The sequence below is a fragment of the Bidens hawaiensis genome, unplaced genomic scaffold (genome assembly GCF_021521415.1).
Source record: "Bidens hawaiensis isolate Kalapana, Puna unplaced genomic scaffold, B.hawaiensis_p1.1 tig00027238_1, whole genome shotgun sequence".
NCBI classification, from domain to species: Eukaryota; Viridiplantae; Streptophyta; class Magnoliopsida; order Asterales; family Asteraceae; genus Bidens; species Bidens hawaiensis.
In genome coordinates this window covers 167788-192303 of record NW_027494396.1, presented here as the reverse complement: position 1 = coordinate 192303, position 24516 = coordinate 167788, and the positions used below count along the sequence as shown (strand labels likewise).

The following is a 24516-nucleotide window of genomic DNA, read 5'->3' as shown; positions in this document are numbered from 1 at the left end:
GTTAAAATAGATCAAACTAAAAGAAAATAAATGTTGAAATGTGTGAATGATTTGAGATTTCACAAACCTCTTAAAAAAAATTCAAAATAAATAAATAAATGAAAAATCATAACTCAAAATATAAGTCAAAAAATTAAAAGTTTCTTGTGTTTTGTGTGTATATCTATTTTTTTAACACACACCACATATTGTGGATAAGGCACTTATATATAGAGTTCATAAAATTCACCATGCATTCACAATATAACACATTTGTCATTGTCACTGAAAATTAAAAATTCCTAGCTAGCTAAATTGTTTATACTTCCATGGAAGCCGAGATGTTGAAAACACTTCCACGACACACTTGTAACTGGTTGAAAGGCAGGCTCACCGTGTACAAGTATCAAAACCTTTGGACCTTTCCACATTTCGTTGAAGCAATAGCATCGGCTCAACAAAGCTTCAAGGCTCGACCAAGTGATGTGTTTTTGTGCAGTTTTCCCAAAAGTGGCACGACATGGCTAAAGGCCTTGGTGTTTGCCATCACTACTAGAGACAAGTTTGATACAATATCCAACAGCCCTCTGCTCACAAACTTGCCTCATAACTGTCTTCCTTTCCTTGAAAAACAACTTGAACAAATTGTGGCAAACCAAAAGAACAACTTGAACACCATGCATGTGGCCACACACCTTCCTTACAATTGCCTACCACAATCAATCCTAGCTTCAAACTGCAAGATGGTTTACATATATCGGAATGTGAAAGATGTCATGGTCTCTTATTACCATTTCGCAAGAGAAATAGCAAAACTATCCATTGAAGACGCCCCATTTGAGGAGGCATTTGACGACTTTTGTCAAGGTATTACATTGGGTGGGTCATACTGGGATCATATCTTAGGATATTGGAAAGCAAGCTTGGAGAAGCCTGAGACAATTCTTTTGTTGAAATATGAAGATATGAAGAAGGAGCCAACAGCCAATGTCAAGAGGCTCGCGGACTTCATTGGGTGTCCATTTACAATCGAAGAAGAGAAAGCGGATGTCATGGAAAACATTATAAAGTTGTGTAGTTTTGAGAACTTGAGCAACTTACAAGTAAACCAAAGTGGTTGTTCAAATGGAGTTCTTGCGATTGAAAATCGACTATACTTTAGGAAGGCTAAGGACGGAGATTGGAAGAACTATTTCACGGATGAGTTGATCGAAAAGATTGATAAACTAATTGATGAGAAACTTGGTGCCACTGGTTTAGTTCTAAAATGAAGGCGTAAGATCACACTATGTGAAGGTTTAATCTTGATTTGTTAAGAGTTCAGGGTTTGTTTTCTTTAGTATGGTAAGAGCATTATGGGTTATTTAGTTTCCTTGATAATTAGGTTGTCTAGTTTATCAAATTATGTTTTTAGTATAAATAGGTGGCTAGGGTTTATTGTTTATGTGTGTCAAGAATTCCTTCTTCTTTGTAAGCTCGTTTGATTATATGAAAAGAGTTGTGGGTTGTCACCCTAAAATCTCGTGTTCTATAGGTACGTGTCGTTTCATGCTGATAAATATAAAGCCTTTCACGCGGTGTTTTTAGTTACTATGTGGTGTATTTGGAAAAGGAGAAACGATTTAAATTCAACTTCTTATCTTTGGGTCAAGCATAGAGCGGGTCAAGGCTTTGGATTGGAAGACATTATTGACTTTCAATTTCGAGTAATAGTTATATGCTTTGTTGGCACATTAGAGTGCAAAGCGGATCAATAACACAAAGAATTTGATAACCTTGCATTTAAATTGATAAATCTTGTTCATACATGCATCAGACTTTCTAATCGTTGTATACGTTTTGTGGTAGGTTTTATAACCGGATATCTGAAGTTTCGGATATCCAGACCTTTCATATAGTGGATTTCACTATCCGAATCTGGATTCAAAATATCGGATATCCGATCGGATAGTGAATCGGAATTCCGAAAATCTTGAAAAAATTGTTTTAAAATTAAACTTACAACATCTCAAATAATAAATCGAACAAATCTAATGTATAAATCGAACAATCTGTAATACAAGCAAACAATAACAAATCTCTGAAACAAATGTGTAATTAACCTAAATACCTTATCGAGATGGAGAACGCAAAAATGGTGGTGGATCCAAGGAGGTGGTGGTGATGGACGAGTGCTTGAGGACATGATACGAGTGCAACAGTGGATGTGGTGACAGACGACAGTTGGTGGAGTGGAGATTGGAGGTGGTCGATTTGTTAGAGTCATCGTGGAGTCGTGGAGAACGCATAGTTTACATCTCATATAATTTGTTATATAAATTAAACTTTAAAAATATTAAATTTATTTTCGAGAGATCCGAATATCCGAACTATCCCAACTTAATCCGAGTCCAATTGGCCCAACACCACACACACCATCAAGTGTAGCCATCACCCACCCCTCATTGCCAATACTACTACGAGAACCACCTACATTTAACCTCATCATCGCCAACGCCACCACTAGCTCCAGCAACACCCATGCAGCTACGGCTGTCAACACCATCACTTTTGCCACTTGCATCACTTCCTCGTCACCACAACCAATATAGAGACACCGTTCACAAAATTAAAGCAAAACAATAAACTTTAAATTCTACTAATATTGATTACAATACAAGAGTGGAGGAAACCAAGACAACTTTACATAAAATAAATTTACATAATTAAATCTAAAAGATAGTAGTACAAAATAAATGAAAGCAACATAAAACAGGTGTTGGTTAAGAATTTTTGTTTAATAGAGGTCCCTTAAAATAGATTTCGAGTCACCCCGGTGAACTCGTCTGTCTCATTGGGTACAACAGCTGAAACAAAATGTACTTCCGGGATTAACCTAGCATCCGAACTATACCTGGAGCTAGAGCGTGAAAGTTGGAAACAATCGAACCCAGCTATTTTGTGGTGCGGGTTCGGGTGATGAATGTGTGTTGTGAGTTGTGTCGGTGCATTTTAAATCTGCCCAACAACCCACCTTCTATTTATAGTTGGTGGAGTGTGGTGTGTCATCGGACACGTGTCACTCTCTGGATTGAGGTGAGCTCAAGCGCTGACATGTGGCGTGCTGACTCACCTCACTTTTCGACACATGGCATCTGACTCGCAACACTTAGTAACCGGTGGCATACTCTTGTCCAGATCATGACACATGGCAGGTGAGTCAACAACACTGACGACACTTGTCACGACCCGGTATTACACCTGCCAAAATACTAAGACGGCTCTCAAGTGTGTATTGTCATACAAGAATATAATCTTGTGGGTCCTCATCCTTATAAGCCACTTCTTAATTTCTTCTTCTATCATTGACTCATTGTGGGATAAACCCATTTTCCATTTCACCAAAGTTTAAGTTCTTAACCACACATTTTAGAGTATCGATATCACATTCAAGTCTACTCTTTGAACTCGCTAATAACTAGTTTATTAGTAATATCTACTAATAATTATTATTGATCCAAAATATTTCCAACAACCAACACCACCAATCTATAGGAGTCGCATTGCACACATACTCACTCCTAGCGTGTATTTGTTTTCTACGATGCCTTATGTGTATCAAGTTAGAGTTAGAAATTTAGCAATAGGTGCCAAAATAAAGAGTTAATAACCTAGAGAAATTGTTCAGCAAAGTTCTAATGTAAACATGTACGTTTTCTGTTTAAGTTTTGGCACATATGGTACCGCTGCAATACCATCTCCATTGTCTGTGCCACCATAAAATAATACAGCAGGTTAATGTGTTAAATATGTCGTGATTAGAAAAACAATTTTTGACTTGTTAATTAAACAAAAAGTTGACCCATTATTGGTTAAATATGACCTCGTAATAAAAACATTTGTTTACCTGTTAATGAAACAAAAAATTGATCCGTTACCGCGCTAAATGTGACCCGACAATAAAAACATTTTTTAACCCGTTAATGAAACAAAAATTTGACCCATGACCATGTTGGATTCGTAGGCCATGTTTGGGCCGGTTTATTATCCGAAGTCAAAGATGAGACAAGTGCGGGCGGCCGGGCCAAGCCCAACCCAATTTAGAGATCTTGTTTAATAAGTTACTAGGATAGTATTCATGTTACACACGGGTTGAAAATAGATAAATAAGAAAATCAATATAGACAACCATATATTAATGGCCTAAACAAAATATTAGATAGTAACACTGTCTACATAAAAAGTTAATAGTTACACAAACTTGTCTATATTAGCAAAGTAATGAAAATATTTAAACCTTATTATCCTAATATGAACTTCAAAAATTTCCGTCCGAAAAACAAAAGCATTTTGCTATAGAACCTGAAAGGGAATATCTCATAGAATAGTAACCAAGTTTCAAAAGTGTTGCGATTAGGTCACTCATGCATTTTTCTCAAATCGGGTCACTAAATCTTTAAATAAAGTCTCACCGATTTTTTTGTGCGTCAAGAAAGAAATGGAGGATAAAATGTGGGGGTCGAATTGCAATATATGTAGTTAAATTTAGAAAATTTTAAAAAACATTAATTATACTAAAATTCAAAAAAAAATTCACTTCGCCACTCAACGTCAACATAAAAAAAATATAAAAAAAGTTCCTATATGAAACAAAAAAGAAAAAGACTAAAAAAACATATTAAAACCTTTAATTTAATAAAATATAAAAGTTGAGACTTAATTGGAACACTTTTTAAGTTGAGTGACCTAATTAGAACACTTTTGAAACTTGGTCACTATTTTAAGAAAACAAAACAAACCATGCAACCTGATTAAGTATTAAACTAAAATGTTAATGTATGTCAAAATGAGTTTATGTTAACATTAATATCTAGAAGATTATGTAAAACTAAAAACAAAATGTGTGAATGTAATAACCATTTTACCTTCTCACTAACTTCATTTTTCAAATCCAAATGTGTCATTTCTTTTCTAACATTAGCAAGCTACAAGTGATCCAAATCTCTTAAAAGAAACATATCATTAGATTCCAATATTGATTTAGGATAGTATCCGTGTTACACACGGTGTAACATATTTAAAAACATAATATATATGTAACATCATATAAATTTAATGAAATGCAAATGTTGTACTTATAAATATATGATACTTTTACATGAATTATAAGAAATCATAACTTATTTGAATCAAATACAAAATCATACAAAGACTAACAAAGATAAATGAAAAGTTAAAATATTATATAACTTATATCATATTTATAATAATAAGAAAACAAAGGAAATTAGTCTCCAAATCAATAAAACAATTCTACAATGTAGATTCAAAAAAACTTCTATCTCAATGTTAATTCAAAAGATGGACTCTATCTAAGACATTTATTACACATCAATAATTGTAATGTTTATTACTTTAAGATAAGACCCGTGTTTATTTACACATTAATTTTAAACATTTATTACACATCAATGTTAAAAGATGTTAAAAGATGAACAGTATATACGACATTTCTATTTGTAAGTATATTGTAAAATTATGTTACAAAACAAACTGTTATGACAATCAAAAACCTAAATTTAGTCTTTCATAATACTATAATTAATTTATCTTTAAAATAAAGTCTTAATCAATATTCAATAACATGTTAATTTTCATTCAAGTGTGTTTGACATATAGTTGGTTCCTAATATATATCATTCAGGAATTAGCCAAAGCTTTCTCATCCATTTTTTATAACTCTTTTATGGATAAATTATGTTAAATAATTATTGAATACATATAATAATAATAATCCAATGTTGTTTTGATAGACTGTGCTCGTTAGCTTTTATGTTTTTTTTCAATGTGTATCCTTTAACTCGTTTCCTTTGTAGCTATACTTTTTTTTACCCATTTAGACAATTTCATCTACTTCGGAGATTAAACTTTTCGCCATATTTCGCACATGCTAATTTAGTTGTGATATAGAAATTTACTTTCATTAAACTTTAAACATAGAAATATTTAGAAAATGTTTTTTCCTTATGGAAATAATATGAATAAATTAAGAAAACATTCAATGTTCACTAATATGTAAGGCCCCGTTACAGGTGCCCTACATTGGACATTGGATTTACTCATAAACGCAGTTCTAAAGATCAGAGTTAATTAAAACCTTCGCGGAATAATATAAAACATCAACCATCCGTTACAAATATCCATAATTTTGTCTTTTAAACATAACATAAAATATAACATTCAAAACATCATGAAAATCTTCAGATGCCAGCCTCTTCAATCCTGCGATGTGTCCATCTCAAACCAACTACCTCAATCTGTTAACCCGCGTGCATACTAAAAGTCAGCTACGCTGAGTGAGTTCTAGTTAATCACATAACTTACTTTACATACACATATACGTTCCCGAAGGTACGCATTACATACATAACCTGTACTTCATTCATCCATATACATTTATAGCTAACCTTACGTTATAAAGGGTATTTCACCCTACATACTCCATCCTCGGATATTATTAGGGTCCGGTTTCCCTTCATCCTCGGATATTATTAGGGTCCGGTCACCCTTTCTTCCATACCTTCATACCATACCTTTCTATATACATAATTGTAAGTTTCATACATACATACATACATACATCATTCATTCTTCATATACAACAACTTTATCATCAAACCATTACCTGGCAGTACATGCAATATCCTAAGATCGTTCATGTACCGACAAGCAGTCAATCATACCTTTCACATAAAACATATATGGCATACACTTATCACTTAAAATAAGTGTATTAACTAATCACATCTAGTATTCACAAAGCCCCGAAACATAACAAGGAATGGGGCTAGAAACTCACATGAACTTGGTTACGTTCACCTGAACTCCCCGTTAACGAATTAGGGTTAGGTCAGAGAATGTCAGGAACATTCTCTGGCATTCCCTTTTTACCTCGTACCATTTCCGGCGCTGTCGCCGGAAAAACGAGTTTTGACTCGTTTTTCACCGTTTTTCGCCTCGTTCGATCCAGATCTGAGCTAGGGTGACCCCTAAGCTCATCTTAGGTTCGGTTTATACCCGATTCCATCCGGATCTCGTGACTTTAACGTTTTAACGGTGTTGGCTCGTTGTTTCGTGACCATATCTAACGAGTTTAAGCTTATGCAACATCATACTATCATTACCTTGGATCGGGATCGGTTTTCCTTGGTGATTTCGGCTAGAGAGAGAGAGCAAGATGAGAGAGAGCTAAGTGTGTGTTTTGGTGGTGTATGGAATATGTGTAAATGAATGAAAAAATGGGTAATTAAGGTTTATATAATTACGGATCATGGGCTTAAGCCCATGGTCTTTTCCTTCTTTCCTTCATGACCCAAGTCCATAACACATATTCATTTTACCCAACACTAGCCCGACTCATAATAATCCATATTCTCATTTTATTAACCAAAACTAGAAAAACGGGGTGTTACATAATAGTTATATTACGAAAAAAAATGTATAAATTGAGGAGAAAACATGTTTTATTTTTAGCAATTACTATTTGTTTGACAGTTATGTTAAAATCATTTTGTGCCTCATTTTTAGGTGTTTAAAAATAAAAGATTTAATGTAAATTAATGGTTGTAAACTTAAGAATTGATTTGAAGTAAAAACTTATATTATGTCAAGAAAAGTATTATTCTTTTGCACAATAAACGTAGTGATTAAAATACAATTTAAAACATAAATTAGTAGATAATGTATATTAATATGGTTGATGACTATTAAATAAACTTTAAAATTAATCTTATTTAAACGAATATAAGTTTAAAGTTACAAATAATTTTTATTTCTAGTTAGGAATAAGGTATTGATATAATTTTGATAACATAATCAAAAGTGTAACAGTTACTAAATAAATAATTAATTAATACCAGCCAAGTTTTGAAGTAATTGTATTTAATATAATGATAATTTTGGTCGTACGATTATTATTGATATAAAATGAACAAATGAAAGTTTAATATATTTAAGAGAACGATTATTATTGATATACTCGTTATTATTGATATCTAGATTAGAGTCTGTGTTATAAATGATTGAAAATATAAAAACAATAACATAAGAACTTGTAAAAATATACTTAATTTTTTCAAACCCGTGTCATAGTTCAATATGGTTCCAAATGCTAGTATTTGAACTAACAATATATTTCAAACCTGGGTTAGATTTTAAACGAAAGTACGAAATAATTGGTATGAAGAGAGGAAACTGCCTACTCATCTAATTCAACTTGTAATAATTGGTATGAGTGCAAAACAACTATAACAAACTACCGTGACTTGTAATTTTATAAGATAAATAAAAATAATAACAAAATTGTAAAGTATAATTTTGATAATGTCTAAATTAAACATAATGTGAATGAGATTTTTTTTGTAATTATGAAAATATGGTTCTTAACAATGTAGTAAAAATTTAAATGTATATAAGTTGTTACTATTATAAAGAGAATATATATTCCATGTAAATGTTAGTCAAATCATTATTATGGACATTAATTATAAATTAAAGTTTAAATCATATACCAAAAATGTAGAGAATTACCATAGACAAATTCCAGACCTCCATTTACCTTAATAAATAAAAACACAATTAGATTACAATGTTTAAATGTAACAATATAGTCAAAATTTAAATGTATATAAGTTATTATTGTAAAGAGAATAAATATTCAATTTAAATTTTAATCAAATCATTATTATGGACTATTAATTATAAGTTAACGGTTAATCATATACAAAAAATGTTTACAATTACCATAGTTAAATTTTGGACATCCATTGACCTTAACAAAATAAAAACACAATTAGATTGCAATGTTTAAATGACGATGTAATGATATAATGTGATGAGATAAAGATTAACAATGTATCGATTATGTATATAAATTATTTACTTATTTATGTAAAATATAATATAAATAGAAATGATAAAAATATTTATAAATTATAATATAAATAGAAATCAGATCGCTTTGTAATTTATCAAAATACGGTAATATAACTTTTTTTGAAAATTTTAGTAAACTTATTATTATGTAAATTATGAATAATTAATTTCAAATTAAGTTGTTATCATATACCAAAATTATATACAATTACGGTAAACTTTTACTGAATTTGACTTGGGGGAAATTATTTGAAATTAATTAATAAATCGTTAAGATTTAAATTTTAATATAAAAGGAAATACAATAATTATAAATGGTAGTAACAAAAGTACTATAAATATGTAAATGTAATTTATATTTAAAACGATTTACCTTAATGAATGGTTAAAAACGATTTAATATAAATGGTCAAATAGTAAATGAGGTCGGAAATGTAGTTAATTTTTAAAAATCGGTTTCTTTGTAAATTAAGGAAAGTCAAAGTATATAAAATGTGATAATGAGATAATTAAACTATATAAATTACAATATTCATGTTAATTCAGTTATTTAAATAAATAAGAAAAGTCAAACTAAATAAATTGTATTAATTGGATACTTAAATGTGCAATTTGTTAACACACGTCGGGAAAAAAAATATAAATCAAGATATTGTAAGGCCCCGCACTCGGTAGCCCTACTTTAGCGTCGGATTTACTCATATACACGATTCTTACAATCAGAGTTATTTAAAACCTTCGCGGAAACGTCAACTTAAATAATTCATTACAAAGCATTAAATCTTTTCTTTGATACCATAACACAAAACATTTTATTTAAAACATCTTTTCTTCCATCTTCAGATGCCAGCCTTTCAATCCATGCCATGTGCCATCCTCATGCTAGTTCTTTGGTCTGATCACCTGCGTGCATACTAAAAGTCAGCTACGCTGAGTGAGTTCTAGTTAATCAAGCAACTTATCATACAACCACTACATGCATCATATACGTATCCGAAGACACGTAGTCCACTATCTAACCTGCTCACCTTACCACTTAGCCTCTTATTTACACCTACCACCTTGTCACTTTGCCACTTTAATAACGTATAATGTTATGCCACTTTGCCACTTTAATGACGTAGTCACGTATAGGCTTACCCTACCACGTACTATCGTCATGCCATTAACACTCTTACTAGACTCTTGCCACTTCTAACACACTCTACCTCTACTTGTCTACAACACGCTTCATATCATTTACATAATAAGCAAGTCACATCATAGCATTCATACACACTAATAACCACTTGGCAATCACTATCCTTGGCGATGCGTGCAATATCCGAAGATCGTTCACGCACCGGCAAGTATTATATATTAGCTACTTCGTATAACATCTATAGCATACACTTACCACTTAAGGTAAGTGTATTCACACTTCACATCGAGTATGCACACAGCCCCGAAAACATAACAAGGAAATGGGGCTAGAAACTCACCTGATCTCAGCTACTTCTTCTGTTAACGGTTACTCCTTCTCGAGCTGTGCGCGTCTAACTGTTTAATAATTGAATACCAAATACTACTCTAGCCACTCTCATTGCTAATTAATCAGTCTTACGTGTCTAAGCCGGTTTTACTTCATTGAATCATTACCGGTTAGTTAATCGTTACTCGTTAACCTTTTAAAGGTATCTTTCATAAATTGCCAAACTCCAAGGGCTGTTATGTAATTATATAATTCTTTTCTAAGTCCAGGGACCATTCTATCTTTATATTAAACTCCTAGTTCGTTACTTTGCCCTTAACGAATTGGGTAAATAATCACCCTCTGATTCGCTAAGCTCCCATAACGAACTAGCTAACGAATCACCCCCTGATTCGCTAAGCTCCCATAACGAACTAGCTAACGAATCACCCCCTGATTCGCTAAGCTCCCATAACGAACTAGCTAACGAATCACCCTCTGATTCACTAAGCTCCCATAACGAACTAGCTAACGAATCACCCTCTGATTCGCTAAGCTCCCATAACGAACTAGCTAAAGAATCACCCTCTAGTTCTCTAAGTTTCCTTAGCGAACTAGCTAACGAATCACCCTCTAGTTCTCTAAGTTTCCTTAGCGAACTAGCTAAAGAATCACCCTCTAGTTCTTTAAGTTTCCTTAGCGAACTAGCTAACGAATCACCCTCTAGTTCTCTAAGTTTCCTTAGCGAACTAGCTAAAGAATCACCCTCTAGTTCTCTAAGTTTCCTTAGCGAACTAGGGTTAGGTCAGGGAACCTTCCCTGACACCTTTATCTTTTCCGGCGCCGCCTTTCCGGCTCCGTCATCGCCGGAAAACCGCGTTTTCGCTGGAAAAACGAGATCTCACTCGTTCTTCCACCATTTTTATCATTTTTCGTCCCGTTTGATCCAGATTTGAGTTAGGGTGATCCCTAAACTCATCTTAGGTCCGGTTTATACCCGATTCCACCCGGATCTTGTGATTTAAACGGTTTAACGGTGTCGGCTCGTCGTTACACGACTATAACTAACGTTTTAGGCTCTTACAATATTAAACTATCATTACCTCGGGTCGGAAATCGATTATCCTTTTTCTTCCTCTTGATTTCGGCTAGAGAGAGAGTAGGATGAGAGAGAGCTAAGTGTGTGTTTTGTTGGTGTATGGAATATGTGTGAAATGAATGGAAAATGGGGATTAAGGTTTATATAATTATGGATCATGGGCTTAAGCCCATGGTCTCTTCCTTCCTTCCCAAGTCCATAACCCATATCCATTACCCAACACTAGCCCGACCAATACCAACTCCTACTCTATTTATTTATTTCCCGATAACCCGAGTAAACTTTCCCTCTATTATTAAGTAATATAATTAATATTATTTTGGAAATTTTGGGATGTTACAGATATCCCCGATATACATGAATGTTTCCTTTTATATAAAAATAATGAAAATGAATATACGTGAATATTCAAAAAAGAAATATACATCAATATAAAAAAATACATCTTATAAAGTCATGCTCAATCCGTGAAATTAGATTATATGAGTCGGTAATAACCTGAAATAATAAAATCGAATATTAATAATGATATTATGGATTGTTTTAATTATAATTAATAACCTGAAAATTTTAATGGTGTTACCGGAAAAACGAAATTGTGAGAATGACCATGGTATCTCGGATTTTTTTTTGTAGAATTTAAAGTGAAATTAGCTTGTATCAGTCGTGACATTCACATGAAATTATGAAGTTGAATATTAATGTTGATATTATGGAACATTTGATATTTAATTTATAACCGGAAAATTTGAATGTTTTATCGGAAAATAACAAATAATGATAATAACCATGATATCTCCGATTTTGATTAAGAAAGTAAAATGAAATCTTCCGTAATCAATCGGGTAAATAACCTGAAATAATAAAGTTTTGTTATAACATTGATATTATGAAAGATTAGAATTATAATTTATAACCGGATAATTTAAATGTGTCTTACCGGAAAAAGGAAATAATGATACTGTCCATGGATGAAGCTGATTCGGTACCAACTTTTTGAGGATTTAGGATATGTTTGGTACCGGTATTTACCAAGTTTTTGCCTACGATAATGGTACCGAACCAAACATCTTGGGTATCGGTTCCAAGTTTTTAAGAAAATCATGATACAAAAATTCGTGATCGGGCCGCCTATGCTAATAAGATAGCTACATCAGTATGTTTAGCTATTACAATTTAAGGGTGGCCAATTTAATTATTGAAGTCAAGATTAATGTTTACTATTTTACTAACTTTACTAACAGTTGGATATGATTTGGTTTCTTAGTTAATAGGAACGTTGCTATAAAAATTGACGACAAGAAACAATATTTGATTGAGGTACCTTTAATTTCTTCAACTATGAATTTGTTTGATTTGATAAAGACTTTGACTTTTGTTTGGTAAATTTGCTAGGACACGTGTGAAGATCAATATGCTATCATAATTTGGTATGTGTCTGCATATCAAAATTATTTTGAGATCATTAATTTAACTATCTATGAAATTTGATATGTAGGTTAAGATGGATGATACTTTAATTGCTTCTTAGGAATTTTTATTGGATATTGACTTTTGTGGTGGCAGATATTAACTTGAGGTAAACGGTTCCTTAAATCTTTAAAAGTTAAAACATCTAAAATTTGAGTTTTAAAATTGTTTAGAATGATTTTACATAAAATATCGATTTCATTAGTGTTGTGAAAAACAATGCAGATGGCAACATGGGTCAACAAAAACGTAAAGAAAGCAAATGGATTTATACTGGTATTTCTTGTCTTGCCATAAGTTTAATTGAATATCATGTATGTTTTAGATTTAAATAATAAATACATTTGCAGGCCTAACAGCTGATTGGAAGCAAGAAGGCACTAAAGGCTATTGGAAGGATAATTGCTCAGCTGCTGTAAAACTTTGTATGTGAAAGTTAGGTTTCTATGTTTTCCCCGGCCGGATAGTAATTGTAAGTAACAAAAACAATAACTTGCAATGGCAGGCCCGCACAGCGAAGCGCGGGTAAACTAGCTAGTTCTATTTTATTCAAGAAAATATAATAAAAATGCTAAAATTTATTAAAAATTAAAATAAAAAAAATCCACTTATAGAGTAGATAATTTTTTCCTGGAGTAGGTTTTGTCATTAAAATAAAAGGTTATTTTTAATACAATAAAAACTAACATAATATATATTTTATTTAGTAAATAGATAGTTTGGTTGGGGTATGAGTGAAAGTGGAAAATTAAATTTGGTTGGGTTGTAAAAGTGAAAGTGAAATTAGTTTTATAATATAAAGTTGGGTTTGATTTGGTTGTGAATGAGACTAGTCTTAGGCTTTATCATTGTTGAAGTGAGACTTAGATGAGATAATCCTTACTTTTTTGTGAAGTTGGCTGAGAAGTGAAGGAATGGTTGTGTAACCTCTAAAATTTTGGTCCAAATTTGACAATTTAGTAAAGTTGAAGGATCAAAATTATTTTCTAAAATAAGTAATAAGAAAATTTAAGTAAAGAAAATGAAATCATTCTATAAGAAAATAAAAATATCCCATAACTAAAGTCATCTCATGTTAAGGATATGGAATAAGGAAATTTCATCATACATTGAAAGATGTAAGAAAGTGGAGGTATTCAACATGGGTATAAATAAGGAAGTTAAAATTCATCCCACATGGAAAGTGGTAAATATTTGGAAGCTCTTTATAAAGAGAGAAAATTCCATAATAATATTCTTTTATGCCTAGCATACACTCAATGGTCCTAGCGGAGGGTGCGAAGCACCCGACGGGCACGGGCGATGGGCGCAATGTGGCGCTTTGATGGCGCACTTCGCACGCTCTCATCGCCGCGAGCCGCTTGAGAGCTGCCTTAGTATTTTTGGACAATGGGAGTTAGACCCAGAAGTGACAAGCTAACAAAAGACAATGGACCAAAAGTGAGATTGAATTCAGGAACCCATCGCGCTACGCGATGAGCCCAGAACACAGGTCATCGCATATCACAATGGGCCTTGGTGAGTCAGCGGACACGTGTCAGCTTGTGGTATGGCGGCGGAGAAAATGCGGCGTCGCGATACGCGAGGGGTTTAAGAAAACCCATCGCGTATCGCGATGGGTCCAGATTCAGCCTATAAAAGGGGGGAGGGTCCATGGCACTTCAAATCTCACACCAAACTTTCTCTCTCTAGATTCTCTCTCTAGAATTCACTCTCTCTACCTTGTTTTGCGTGACGAGCATCGTTTGGCGCGCCGAACCTCGTAATCTGTGCCAAATAACTGACGTTCCCTCGAAGTGCGTGCCACCCGAAAATAACCCGACATTCTACCTCGAAATACGTGCATGTCACGACAACCACCATATGTCGCCTCGTGTTGCGTGCCAACCTTGAAGTTCGTGCTAAGACCCGAATTTCTGATAATTTAAGCACCAGTACGCGACATAGAGTAGAAGTGCTGCTCATACAATCTTAGGTATAAAACTTCGAATACCCGTGTAAGGTAGGGGTTCTGCCTAAGTCATTAATTTATTATATTAGATGGCTTGGACCATAGTCAGGGATATAGCCCAAACCTTGATCATAATTATGTTTACATAAGTTTTAAAATACAAAGGATTATAATAGTGTCTCTTTACAATTAAGAAACATCAGTTTTACATTCATAAGGATATATAGTTTCTTTGTGATTAAGAAACGTAACATTTTATATACAAAGAATATAGCTAATATATTGTTTCTTCATGATTAAGAAACATAAAATTATACATACAAAGGTAACAGTCCTTGAATGTTTCTTCTTGAAGAAGGAACATATTATAGATGTTTCTTCATGAAGAAGAAACTCAGCATATGATTAGTAAATAAACTAACAGACTACAGGTATAAATATTTTATTCAAATAAATGATCAATCAAGGTTTAAAGCTATTTAAACCAGACTAAAGGTCTATAGCCGGATCAAGAGATGATCCGGATATTTATATACCTATTTTATTATAGGTCAATCAATCAATCAATCAGACAATCAATCAATCATTCACAGTTAAGGTTTCAAACGCACACCGACTGTACAGGTAAATACATTAACCTTTTCAATCAATCAATCAAAACATATTTATACTAGATAAGATGAACGGGTGTTTGTCTTAACGATTCAGTCAACGTTTACATGAGATTATGTGATCTCTAAAACGTTATAATACAATATAGAAAATAAAAGCAACTCAGACCGAGTACACATGTGTCTAGATCCAAACATAACTGTTAAGCATAATCAGTCAAAGGTCAGGTGGCCGCGGGCTAACGGTCATAACTAGTTCTCCTTGCAGGGGCTATATACATATAGTTCGGGAGAACACTTGTGTGTGTGTGTAGGGGAGTGGTACAAAGCCCAGAAGTAGACTTACTTCTGCTGAGTGTACAGAAAACTATAATTGTATTGTAATGTCATTCAAATGTTTTATAGAGTCATACGTGTTCACCAGCATTTAGCTGACGTATTTTTTTCCACATTTCAGGGAAAACAAATAAGTACAGGTAGCAAGACATTCATGGAGTTAGATGCTCGCAAGGTAATGATGGCTCAGTTTTAAATTATTAAAATATTGAAAACAGTATTTAAATAAGATCTATAAATCAAACACTGGGTATTTATTATCCGAGAAATTTTTTTCAAATAAATTAATATTTTATTCAACCAAAGTCTTCCGCTATAATAAACCGCAACTCTAATGTATTTACAAAACATGTATCAACTTATGGTCACACGCCTAGGCCCTAAACCGGGGTATGACAGGTTGAGGCTACACATAGAATAGTTAGTGATATATGCAGTCCAATCAAAAGAGCACACAAATCAAAAATGTTTTAGAGAAACAACTGGAGAGACTGTACAATATGGGAAGCAAAGAGTACAACATAGGAAGATGTTAGGAGTTGTAAATTAATATATAGGATAATTGCATATACACACCATTGATCGATCCATGGAAGACGAGACCTTAGAGCATATAGAAAAACTTTTATTGATGAGTTGATTGAAGAAACACGGTTCACTCTTTATAATTTTTTAATTTTGATTGAAAGTAGTTGTGAGTGGAAGCACTCACAACCTTAAAGAATTCTCAGCATGCCCTTTATATTATTGTGAGTGGATTCTCTATATTATATAAAGTTGTTGTAAGTGGTTGTGAGTGGAGTAGATAAAAAATATTTGTTGATGAGTAGATTGGGAAAATCATTGGTCACCATCTATAATTTTAAATGTTTATTAAAAGTAGTTGTAAGTTGAGGATAGAGAAAATGTAATAATAATAGTATAAAAAATATTATTTAATTGAAAATAAAAGAGAAAATATAGTATGTTTAGTTTAATTATAGAGATTGAGATATATGAATACAAGGAATGCTCTTTGTATATTTTAAGAGCATTCCCATGTGAAAATTTGAATATCTGAACGGATTATTGGGTAATTCGGATACATATTTATATTTGGATTGTTTTGAACAATATAATGATAATGGCATTACACCACCAAGTTGTGTGGGTAGGTGTTATCGGTTCTTTATCACATGACAAACTCACTTCTATCTATACGGGTAGTTTGCCAAATAACAATTTATGGCAAAGGTTTACCGTGAATATACTACTCTTGAGACCTTTGAAGAATTAAAAACACTCATTAATAATCAATTAATTGCACATAAAGTTTTAGGGTACTTGTGGGTATGTGTTGTCAATGATTTTGTGGTTTGTGGATACTTGAGGATAGATATGAAATGACGATGTAGGATTGGCCGATGAATGGGTAGCACCCATAATTACCCTTTCCCCTCTAATGACATGACAACACCTAGCACGCTTTTGTAACTAAAAAAAAAGTATATCTATCGTACTACACACAATTTAAGGCTGGCCATACTTTTCAGTTTTCACATGGCTGAAGCAACATCACTGAACACTTCAGCACCCCATGTGACATTTCAAAATTGAGTTACCACACACACACACGTGTTTTGTGTGAGTTACCACACACACACACGTGTTTTGTGTATACTCTATTTTTTTTAACACACACACCACATATTGTGGATAAGGCACTTATATATAGAGTTCATAAAATTCACCATGCATTCACAATATAACACATTTGTCATTGTCACTGAAAATTAAAAATTCCTAGCTAGCTAAATTGTTTATACTTCCATGGAAGCCGAGATGTTGAAAACACTTCCACGACACACTTGTAACTGGTTGAAAGGCAGGCTCACCGTGTACAAGTATCAAAACCTTTGGACCTTTCCACATTTCGTTGAAGCAATAGCATCGGCTCAACAAAGCTTCAAGGCTCGACCAAGTGATGTGTTTTTGTGCAGTTTTCCCAAAAGTGGCACGACATGGCTAAAGGCCTTGGTGTTTGCCATCACTACTAGAGACAAGTTTGATACAATATCCAACAGCCCTCTGCTCACAAACTTGCCTCATAACTGTCTTCCTTTCCTTGAAAAACAACTTGAACAAATTGTGGCAAACCAAAAGAACAACTTGAACACCATGCATGTGGCCACACACCTTCCTTACAATTGCCTACCACAATCAATCCTAGCTTCAAACTGCAAGATGGTTTACATATATCGGAATGTGAAAGATGTCATGGTCTCTTATTACCATTTCGCAAGAGAAATAGCAAAACTATCCATTGAAGACGCCCCATTTGAGGAGGCATTTGACGACTTTTGTCAAGGTATTACATTGGGTGGGTCATACTGGGATCATATCTTAGGATATTGGAAAGCAAGCTTGGAGAAGCCTGAGACAATTCTTTTGTTGAAATATGAAGATATGAAGAAGGAGCCAACAGCCAATGTCAAGAGGCTTGCGGACTTCATTGGGTGTCCATTTACAATAGAAGAAGAGAATGCGGATGTCATAGAAAACATTATAAAGTTGTGTAGTTTTGAGAATTTGAGCAACTTACAAGTAAACCAAAGTGGCTGTTCAAATGGAGTTCTCGCGATTGAAAATCGACTGTACTTCAGGAAGGCTAAGGACGGAGATTGGAAAAACTACTTCACGGATGAGATGATCGAAAAGATTGATAATCTGATTGGTGAGAAATTGGGTGCCACTGGTTTAGTTCTAAAATGAAGGCGTAAGATCACACTATGTGAAGGTTTAATCTTGATTTGTTAAGAGTTCAGGGGATTGCTTTGTAAACTTTATTTTAGTGTGTTTTCTTTAGCATAGTAAGAGTATTAAGGGTTATTTAGTTTCCTAGATTTGGTTGTCTTGTTTTCCCAGTTACGCTTTCAGTATTTGGCTAGGGTTTATTGTTTGTGTGTGTCAAAAATTCCTTCTTCTTTGTAAGCTCGTTTGATTATATGAAAAGAGTCGTGGGTTGTCACCACAATATCTCGTGTTTAGCTTCTATGTGTGCATTTGGAAAAGGAGAAACGATGTGGTGAAGAAGGGTGTCTCGGTTCAACTACGTAGTTTGGTTGAAGAGATTAAAGTTGTCGCCTTTGGATCAAAAGTAGGTTCAAAAGGAGAGGTTTGCTAAGGGATAATTGGTGTAGATTTAGATTTGTAATTAGTGTTTTGTTTGTTTGTTTGTAGTGGAGGCGTAGGTGGTCTTTTTTTTTCCCTATGTTGTGTTGGTGGTTGTACCTAGTAGTTTAGCTCCTTGCCAATTTGTCAATAAAGTGATTGTTGATCGTTAAAAAAACACAATATAAAACAAAACTCTAGTCTTAATATGTTTAATTTTGATGGGCATTTGATGATTTGGACTCTGGAGATATATTTTTGCAGGGGTTATTATGGTGTATTGATATTCTGTCACTTTGGTGAGACTTTAGGGTCAAAATTGAAAACTCCATGTGTTTTGCATAGAGTAGTAAACTTGTAACGGTAATTAAACAAGTTTTCCGTATTTGTTTAGGTTTGACACACTTTTGGTAATAGACATGGTCTCTTCCTAGAGTTACCCTGTAAACCTCCATGATAGTATTTATTTCGGTTGTTTTAAGGAGGCATTACCTATTTGAAAAGTTTATTTTTCTCTAAGCCGACTCAACTTGTCTCAGCTAGGCTCATTTACAAACCAAACACTTTTTTTAGCGATAACAAATGGAAGCAACACCGGAAGAATCTGGGGTTAGAACCCCGGGTACATAGCATCCAACCCACACAACTAAAAACCCGGGGTTAGTGACCAGGTTGCATTTTGCTGTTTTGGTACCTACTTCTTAGAGAAAAACAAGAAAGAAAAAAAGAGTTAAGTGCCATTTTAGTACATGTGGTTTGACCAACTACGCAACTTTAGTACCTATTCTTTATTTTGTGCAAATGGTTACCTCAGTTTCAAAAAACTTGCATTTTTAGTACCTTTTTTCTAACCCCGTTTATTTTTTCCGTTAAGTCAGAGATAATTTGATAACTTCGCTATTTTCTTTGTTTTTTTCTTTTCTTTTATACACTTATATCTTGTAAACCCTATATCCGCAAATCTCATAACATCAAAATCCAAATCCTAAATCCCCAAACCCTTTCTCCATATCATCATAGGGTTTGAATTTTTACGATATTTGGGGATTTAGGATTTGGATTTTGATGTTATGATTTCGGGATTTAGGGTTTAAAAGATATAAGCGTTTAAAATAAAAGAAAAAAACAAAGTTACCAAATTAACCATGACTTAACGGAAAAAATAAACGGGGTTAGAAAAAAGTACTAAAAATGCAAGTTTTTTGAAACTAAGGTAGCCATTTACACAAAATAAAGAATATGTACTAAAGTTGCGTGATTGGCCAAACCATAGGTAATAAAATGACATTTAACTCGAAAAAAAATTAGACTACAACTCAACAATAATTGGTGTATTGCTCACGTAGTTCATGTTATCAGTTGTTATTTTTATATATGCATACTCACAAACTCTAACTACTTTATATACACATGACAGGGGACTTGGACCATGATCATTTAGGAATGAACACCTCTACCCAACATTTTGGTACCTATTGTCAATTGTTAATACTTTATATTATTCTAATAATTAATGGGTCATATTAAACGTATCCCATGTTGCTTGTTATACCCCCACCCCTTTGAAAAGCCAACTTTCATATTATCTATTGAAATCATATAATTACCAAATTAGCACAAAATTAAATATTTCATATTTTTTTTACAAGTTGCGTTTTGTCTTTTGATTTCGGGTTTAGGTTTTCAGGTTTTGGGTTTAGCGTTTAGGGTTCGGGTTTAGCGTTTAGGGTTTCGGGTTTAGGATTTATGTTTTCGGGTTTAGGGCTTATTTTGTAAAAGATAAAGAGATAAAATAAGGATATTATAAATATATATACTATTAAAATTTAAAAAAAGATGTTATAAATATTTACAATATTAATACTAAAAAATAAATTAATAGTAATACTTGATAATTTTTAATTTGATATATGTAGCGGAGATTATTAAGTTAAAAAATATTGTATGGACTAATATGTATATAAATAATGTTAAGAGGTAATAGTAATTGATCTAATAAGTTCAGGGGTGTATATTTAGTAAAAATGGTGTAAGAGGATACGTTTAGTAGCACCTTGATTAATTCACTATCGACTCTATCTAGAAACTATCAAAACTTTTTATATTGCACCTCGTCATATTTAACAAATCTCGCAAGAAGAAAGAACTTTATCATTACTATTACACATACAACAAAACAATATAAAAGCATCACATCTAAGGAAAATATACATTCGAAGAGAGACATAGCCCACAACTATGACATAAACTTCAAACACGCTAGAATCAAGCAGTTTTTATCAAATGAATGCTGATTTTGAGTCTTCACTTTAGAACTAAACCAGTGCCATCAAGTTTTTGATCAACCAGTTTATCAATCTTTTCGATCATCTCATCCATGAAGTAGTTCTTCCAATCTCCATCCGTAGCCTTCCTGAAGAAAATTCTGTTTTCACCCTCGTAACCTTTTTTTGAACTACTACTCTTTCCACTTTTGTTTACCTCCAAGTTGCTCAAATTCTCAAAGCTACACAACTTTATAATGTTTTCTATCGCACCCGCTTTCTCTTCTTCGATTGTAAAGGGATACCCAATGAACTCGGCGAGTCTTTTCACATTGTTTGTTGGATCCTTCTTCAAATCTTCGTATTTCAAGAAAAGAGTTGTCTCGGGTCTCTCCAAGCTCTCTTTCCAGTATCCCAAGATATGATCCCAATATGGTCCGGACCATGAAACGCCCTGATAAAACTCGTCAAACGCCTCCTCAAACGGGGCATCTTCCATTGGTAGTTTCGCCACGTTTCTCATGAAATAGTAATAAGAAACAATGACATCTTTTATATTGTGATATATGTAAACTATCTTGCAGTTGGAAGCTAGGATTGATTCTGGGAGGGAATTGTAAGGAAGGTGTGTGCCCACGAGCGGGTAGCACAAGCTGTCGTGGTTTCCTTCAATTTTCTCATGGTCTTCCTCTAGAAAAGGAACGATTCCATGAGGCATGGTTGTGAGCAAAGGGCTCGAGGATCCATCATACTTTTCTCGGGTTACGATGGCAAAAGCCTTGATCACTTGGTCGAGCCTTGAAGCTTTGTTGAGCCAAAATTTGTCCTTCAAGGAACTCACGAACGCTCCAGAAGTCTTGATACTTGTACAAGACAAACCTGTCTTTCAACCAGCTACATTTATGTTGTGGTAATGTTTTCACAGTCTCTTCCATTTCTAATTGAAATCACACGGCGTCTAGGAAGTGGTGATTGGTGAATGGTGAATCTTATGAACTCCCGATCTCTATATAGGTGTATGTGTGTATTGTATATTATATTATCATGTGAATCTCGATCACTCCAAATTTTGTATGTGATATTGAAGAAACACTAATCGACCCCGGGCAGATTACGGATAATCTGGGGGTTAAATAGATGTTTCCCACGAGGGGTTAGATCCGACAAAGATGGTTCTTCTGATAACCTGCAAAACAGACACCGTGAGCTCGTCACTGAGAAGGGGGGGGTACCTCTGCTGGAATTCCTCTAATCTTGTCATCTTCTGATGAGGAATCCGCAGATGGTCCTCCGTTGGTGCGGAAAAAGAAGGCTGCCGGCGAGAAGGGGAAGGCGAAGGTTGCCTCCACTGCCGATCCGGTGCATAGGTCTGATTCAGAGACCGAAAGCGAGGAGGTGGCGGGGAACCCTGGTGGTGATAAGACCACTGCTCCGGAGGCTGAGACGACTGTCACCTCCGAGCAGCCTAGGGCGACGACGGTGAGCGGCGTGAAGAGGCCGGCTCCATCGGGTTCGTCCCCGCCTGTTCGCACTTTTAGGCTCAAGAAAACCCGTAAGTACAAACTTCCTTTACTATTAACTTCATATCTTTCCGCCATTATACTTATATCTTCTTTGTACAGGCGTGGATGCTACCGCATTCCAGGGTGGAGCGGGGAGGAGCACCTACGGACCCATGACGGTAGGCTTGGTCAACCTACCTGAGGCGATGACCCAGGCGGCTACGCCTGTTTCAGTTGGTTCAGTTGCTCACCCAGTTGAGCCAACTGTTCCAACTGTGACGACATCTCCGCCGGCTGTCAGTGCCATATTCACTGATTCTTTCACTGAGCCGGCGGTGAATGTTACTGTGGATTCTTCCGCAGCCACGGCCGCGGTTGTGAGTTCACCTCTGGTGAGTTCACCTCCGCTGGTTTCTACCGCGGCGGCCTCCGCTATGCCTCCTCCGGTGCCGGCAACTACGGCCGGTCCTTCAGGTATGTCTGGGGTTGGGGCGTCAAGCCAATCTCTGCCTCCTTCCCATCTGCCTGACCTCTTGGATGGATATCAGTTAAGTTCGGGTGATAGGTTTGGCGGCTACAGGCCTGTCGTCGACCCTACAGGTGCGTAGGGTTATTTTGGCCTTTATTATATATATATATTTTTTTTATCATCTTTTCCTAACTGTTTTTTGCTTTTGCAGTGTCGGATTCCAATGAAGTGTATGTTCCACGATGGAACATCCGCCGAGGAACAACCATTCGCACGCCTGTGGAGTGCGTGGAGTGGGCTCGTCACGCTGCTCCCAGTGGTGCGTTGGGGGAAGCAATGGCTAGCTACCAGGAGGGTAGGCTAACCAATGAGCTTCGGATTCTCCTGGCCCGGATGCAGCCGCGCGTCGAGCTGCTTTGTCGTGAAAACGACAAGTTAAAAGCAGCTCGTATCCAAGAAGTAGCTCAGGCGCGGGCTGTCCGGGAGGAGAACAGGAGGCTTACCGCAGTGGCTGCGGAAAAGGAGAAGGCCTTCAAGGCCCTCGAGGTTGAAGTTCAGTCCCGGCTCGAGGCCCGTTCCAAGGCTGCCCAGGCTGTTAACGAACAGCTTCGGCTGGCTAAGGAAACTGCACTGAACGCAACTGAGAGGGCCACCAAGGCTGAAGCTGTTGCTGAGCCTCTATGCATTGAGAATGAGGAGCATAAAGCCAAGCTAGAGAGGCTCCAGCAGGCTCATGATGCCTTGGCTATGGAAGACGCCAAGAAGCTCCAAGAGATCTTGGACCAGAGGGGCGTGCTTGACCACACTGAGCGGAAGCTAAAGGGCGTTGAAGAGGCTGCTGCTAAGGAAGTGTTGCTCGCCAACCTTAACAAAAGTGAAGCCGAACGCGCCCGTAACCAAGCTCAAGCTGCCCTCCAGGAGGCTCTGGTTGCCAAGGAATGGCTTCTTCGAGAAGCGTTGTCTCAGGTATGCGTAATTTCATAATATCTTTACGCTTTTCTTTGTACTTAGAAAAGGTTATGATACTTGTATTTTTTCTTGTAGGTTGTGCATCGGGTCTTTACGGACACATCATACGACGATGCCATGAGCGCAGCCCTAAACGCTTCTCATGAGGATGGGGAAAAGGCCGGCTTCCTGCTTGGTCTAGGGTTCGTTGAGAAAGGCATCCCGCCTTCCAACTTCCCTTTATATGATGTGGATACTAAAGCTGTATATGACCAAGCAGTGAACCAGTATGCCGCCTTCCCGCATCCGGTGGTGGAGAAGGTGAACGAAGTTGCTGCTGCTGATGATGGGCTAGCCATTCTAAAGACCTTCCT

The 24516-nt window shown here is 35.3% G+C and overlaps 1 protein-coding gene and 2 pseudogenes across 1 annotated transcript; 2 read left to right on the top strand and 1 right to left on the bottom strand.

Moving 5' to 3' along the window:
- Window positions 1-299: 299 nt before the first annotated feature.
- Window positions 300-1250, top strand: LOC143575007 (flavonol 4'-sulfotransferase-like). The gene has a single exon (XM_077059483.1). It carries the CDS (start codon window positions 309-311, stop codon window positions 1248-1250), a length of 942 nt encoding a protein of 313 aa, XP_076915598.1. The 5' UTR covers window positions 300-308.
- Window positions 1251-17609: 16359 nt separating this feature from the next.
- Window positions 17610-18827, top strand: LOC143575006 (flavonol 4'-sulfotransferase pseudogene; annotated as a pseudogene).
- Window positions 18828-21263: 2436 nt separating this feature from the next.
- LOC143575005 (flavonol 4'-sulfotransferase pseudogene) lies at window positions 21264-22170 on the bottom strand (annotated as a pseudogene).
- Window positions 22171-24516: the final 2346 nt, after the last annotated feature.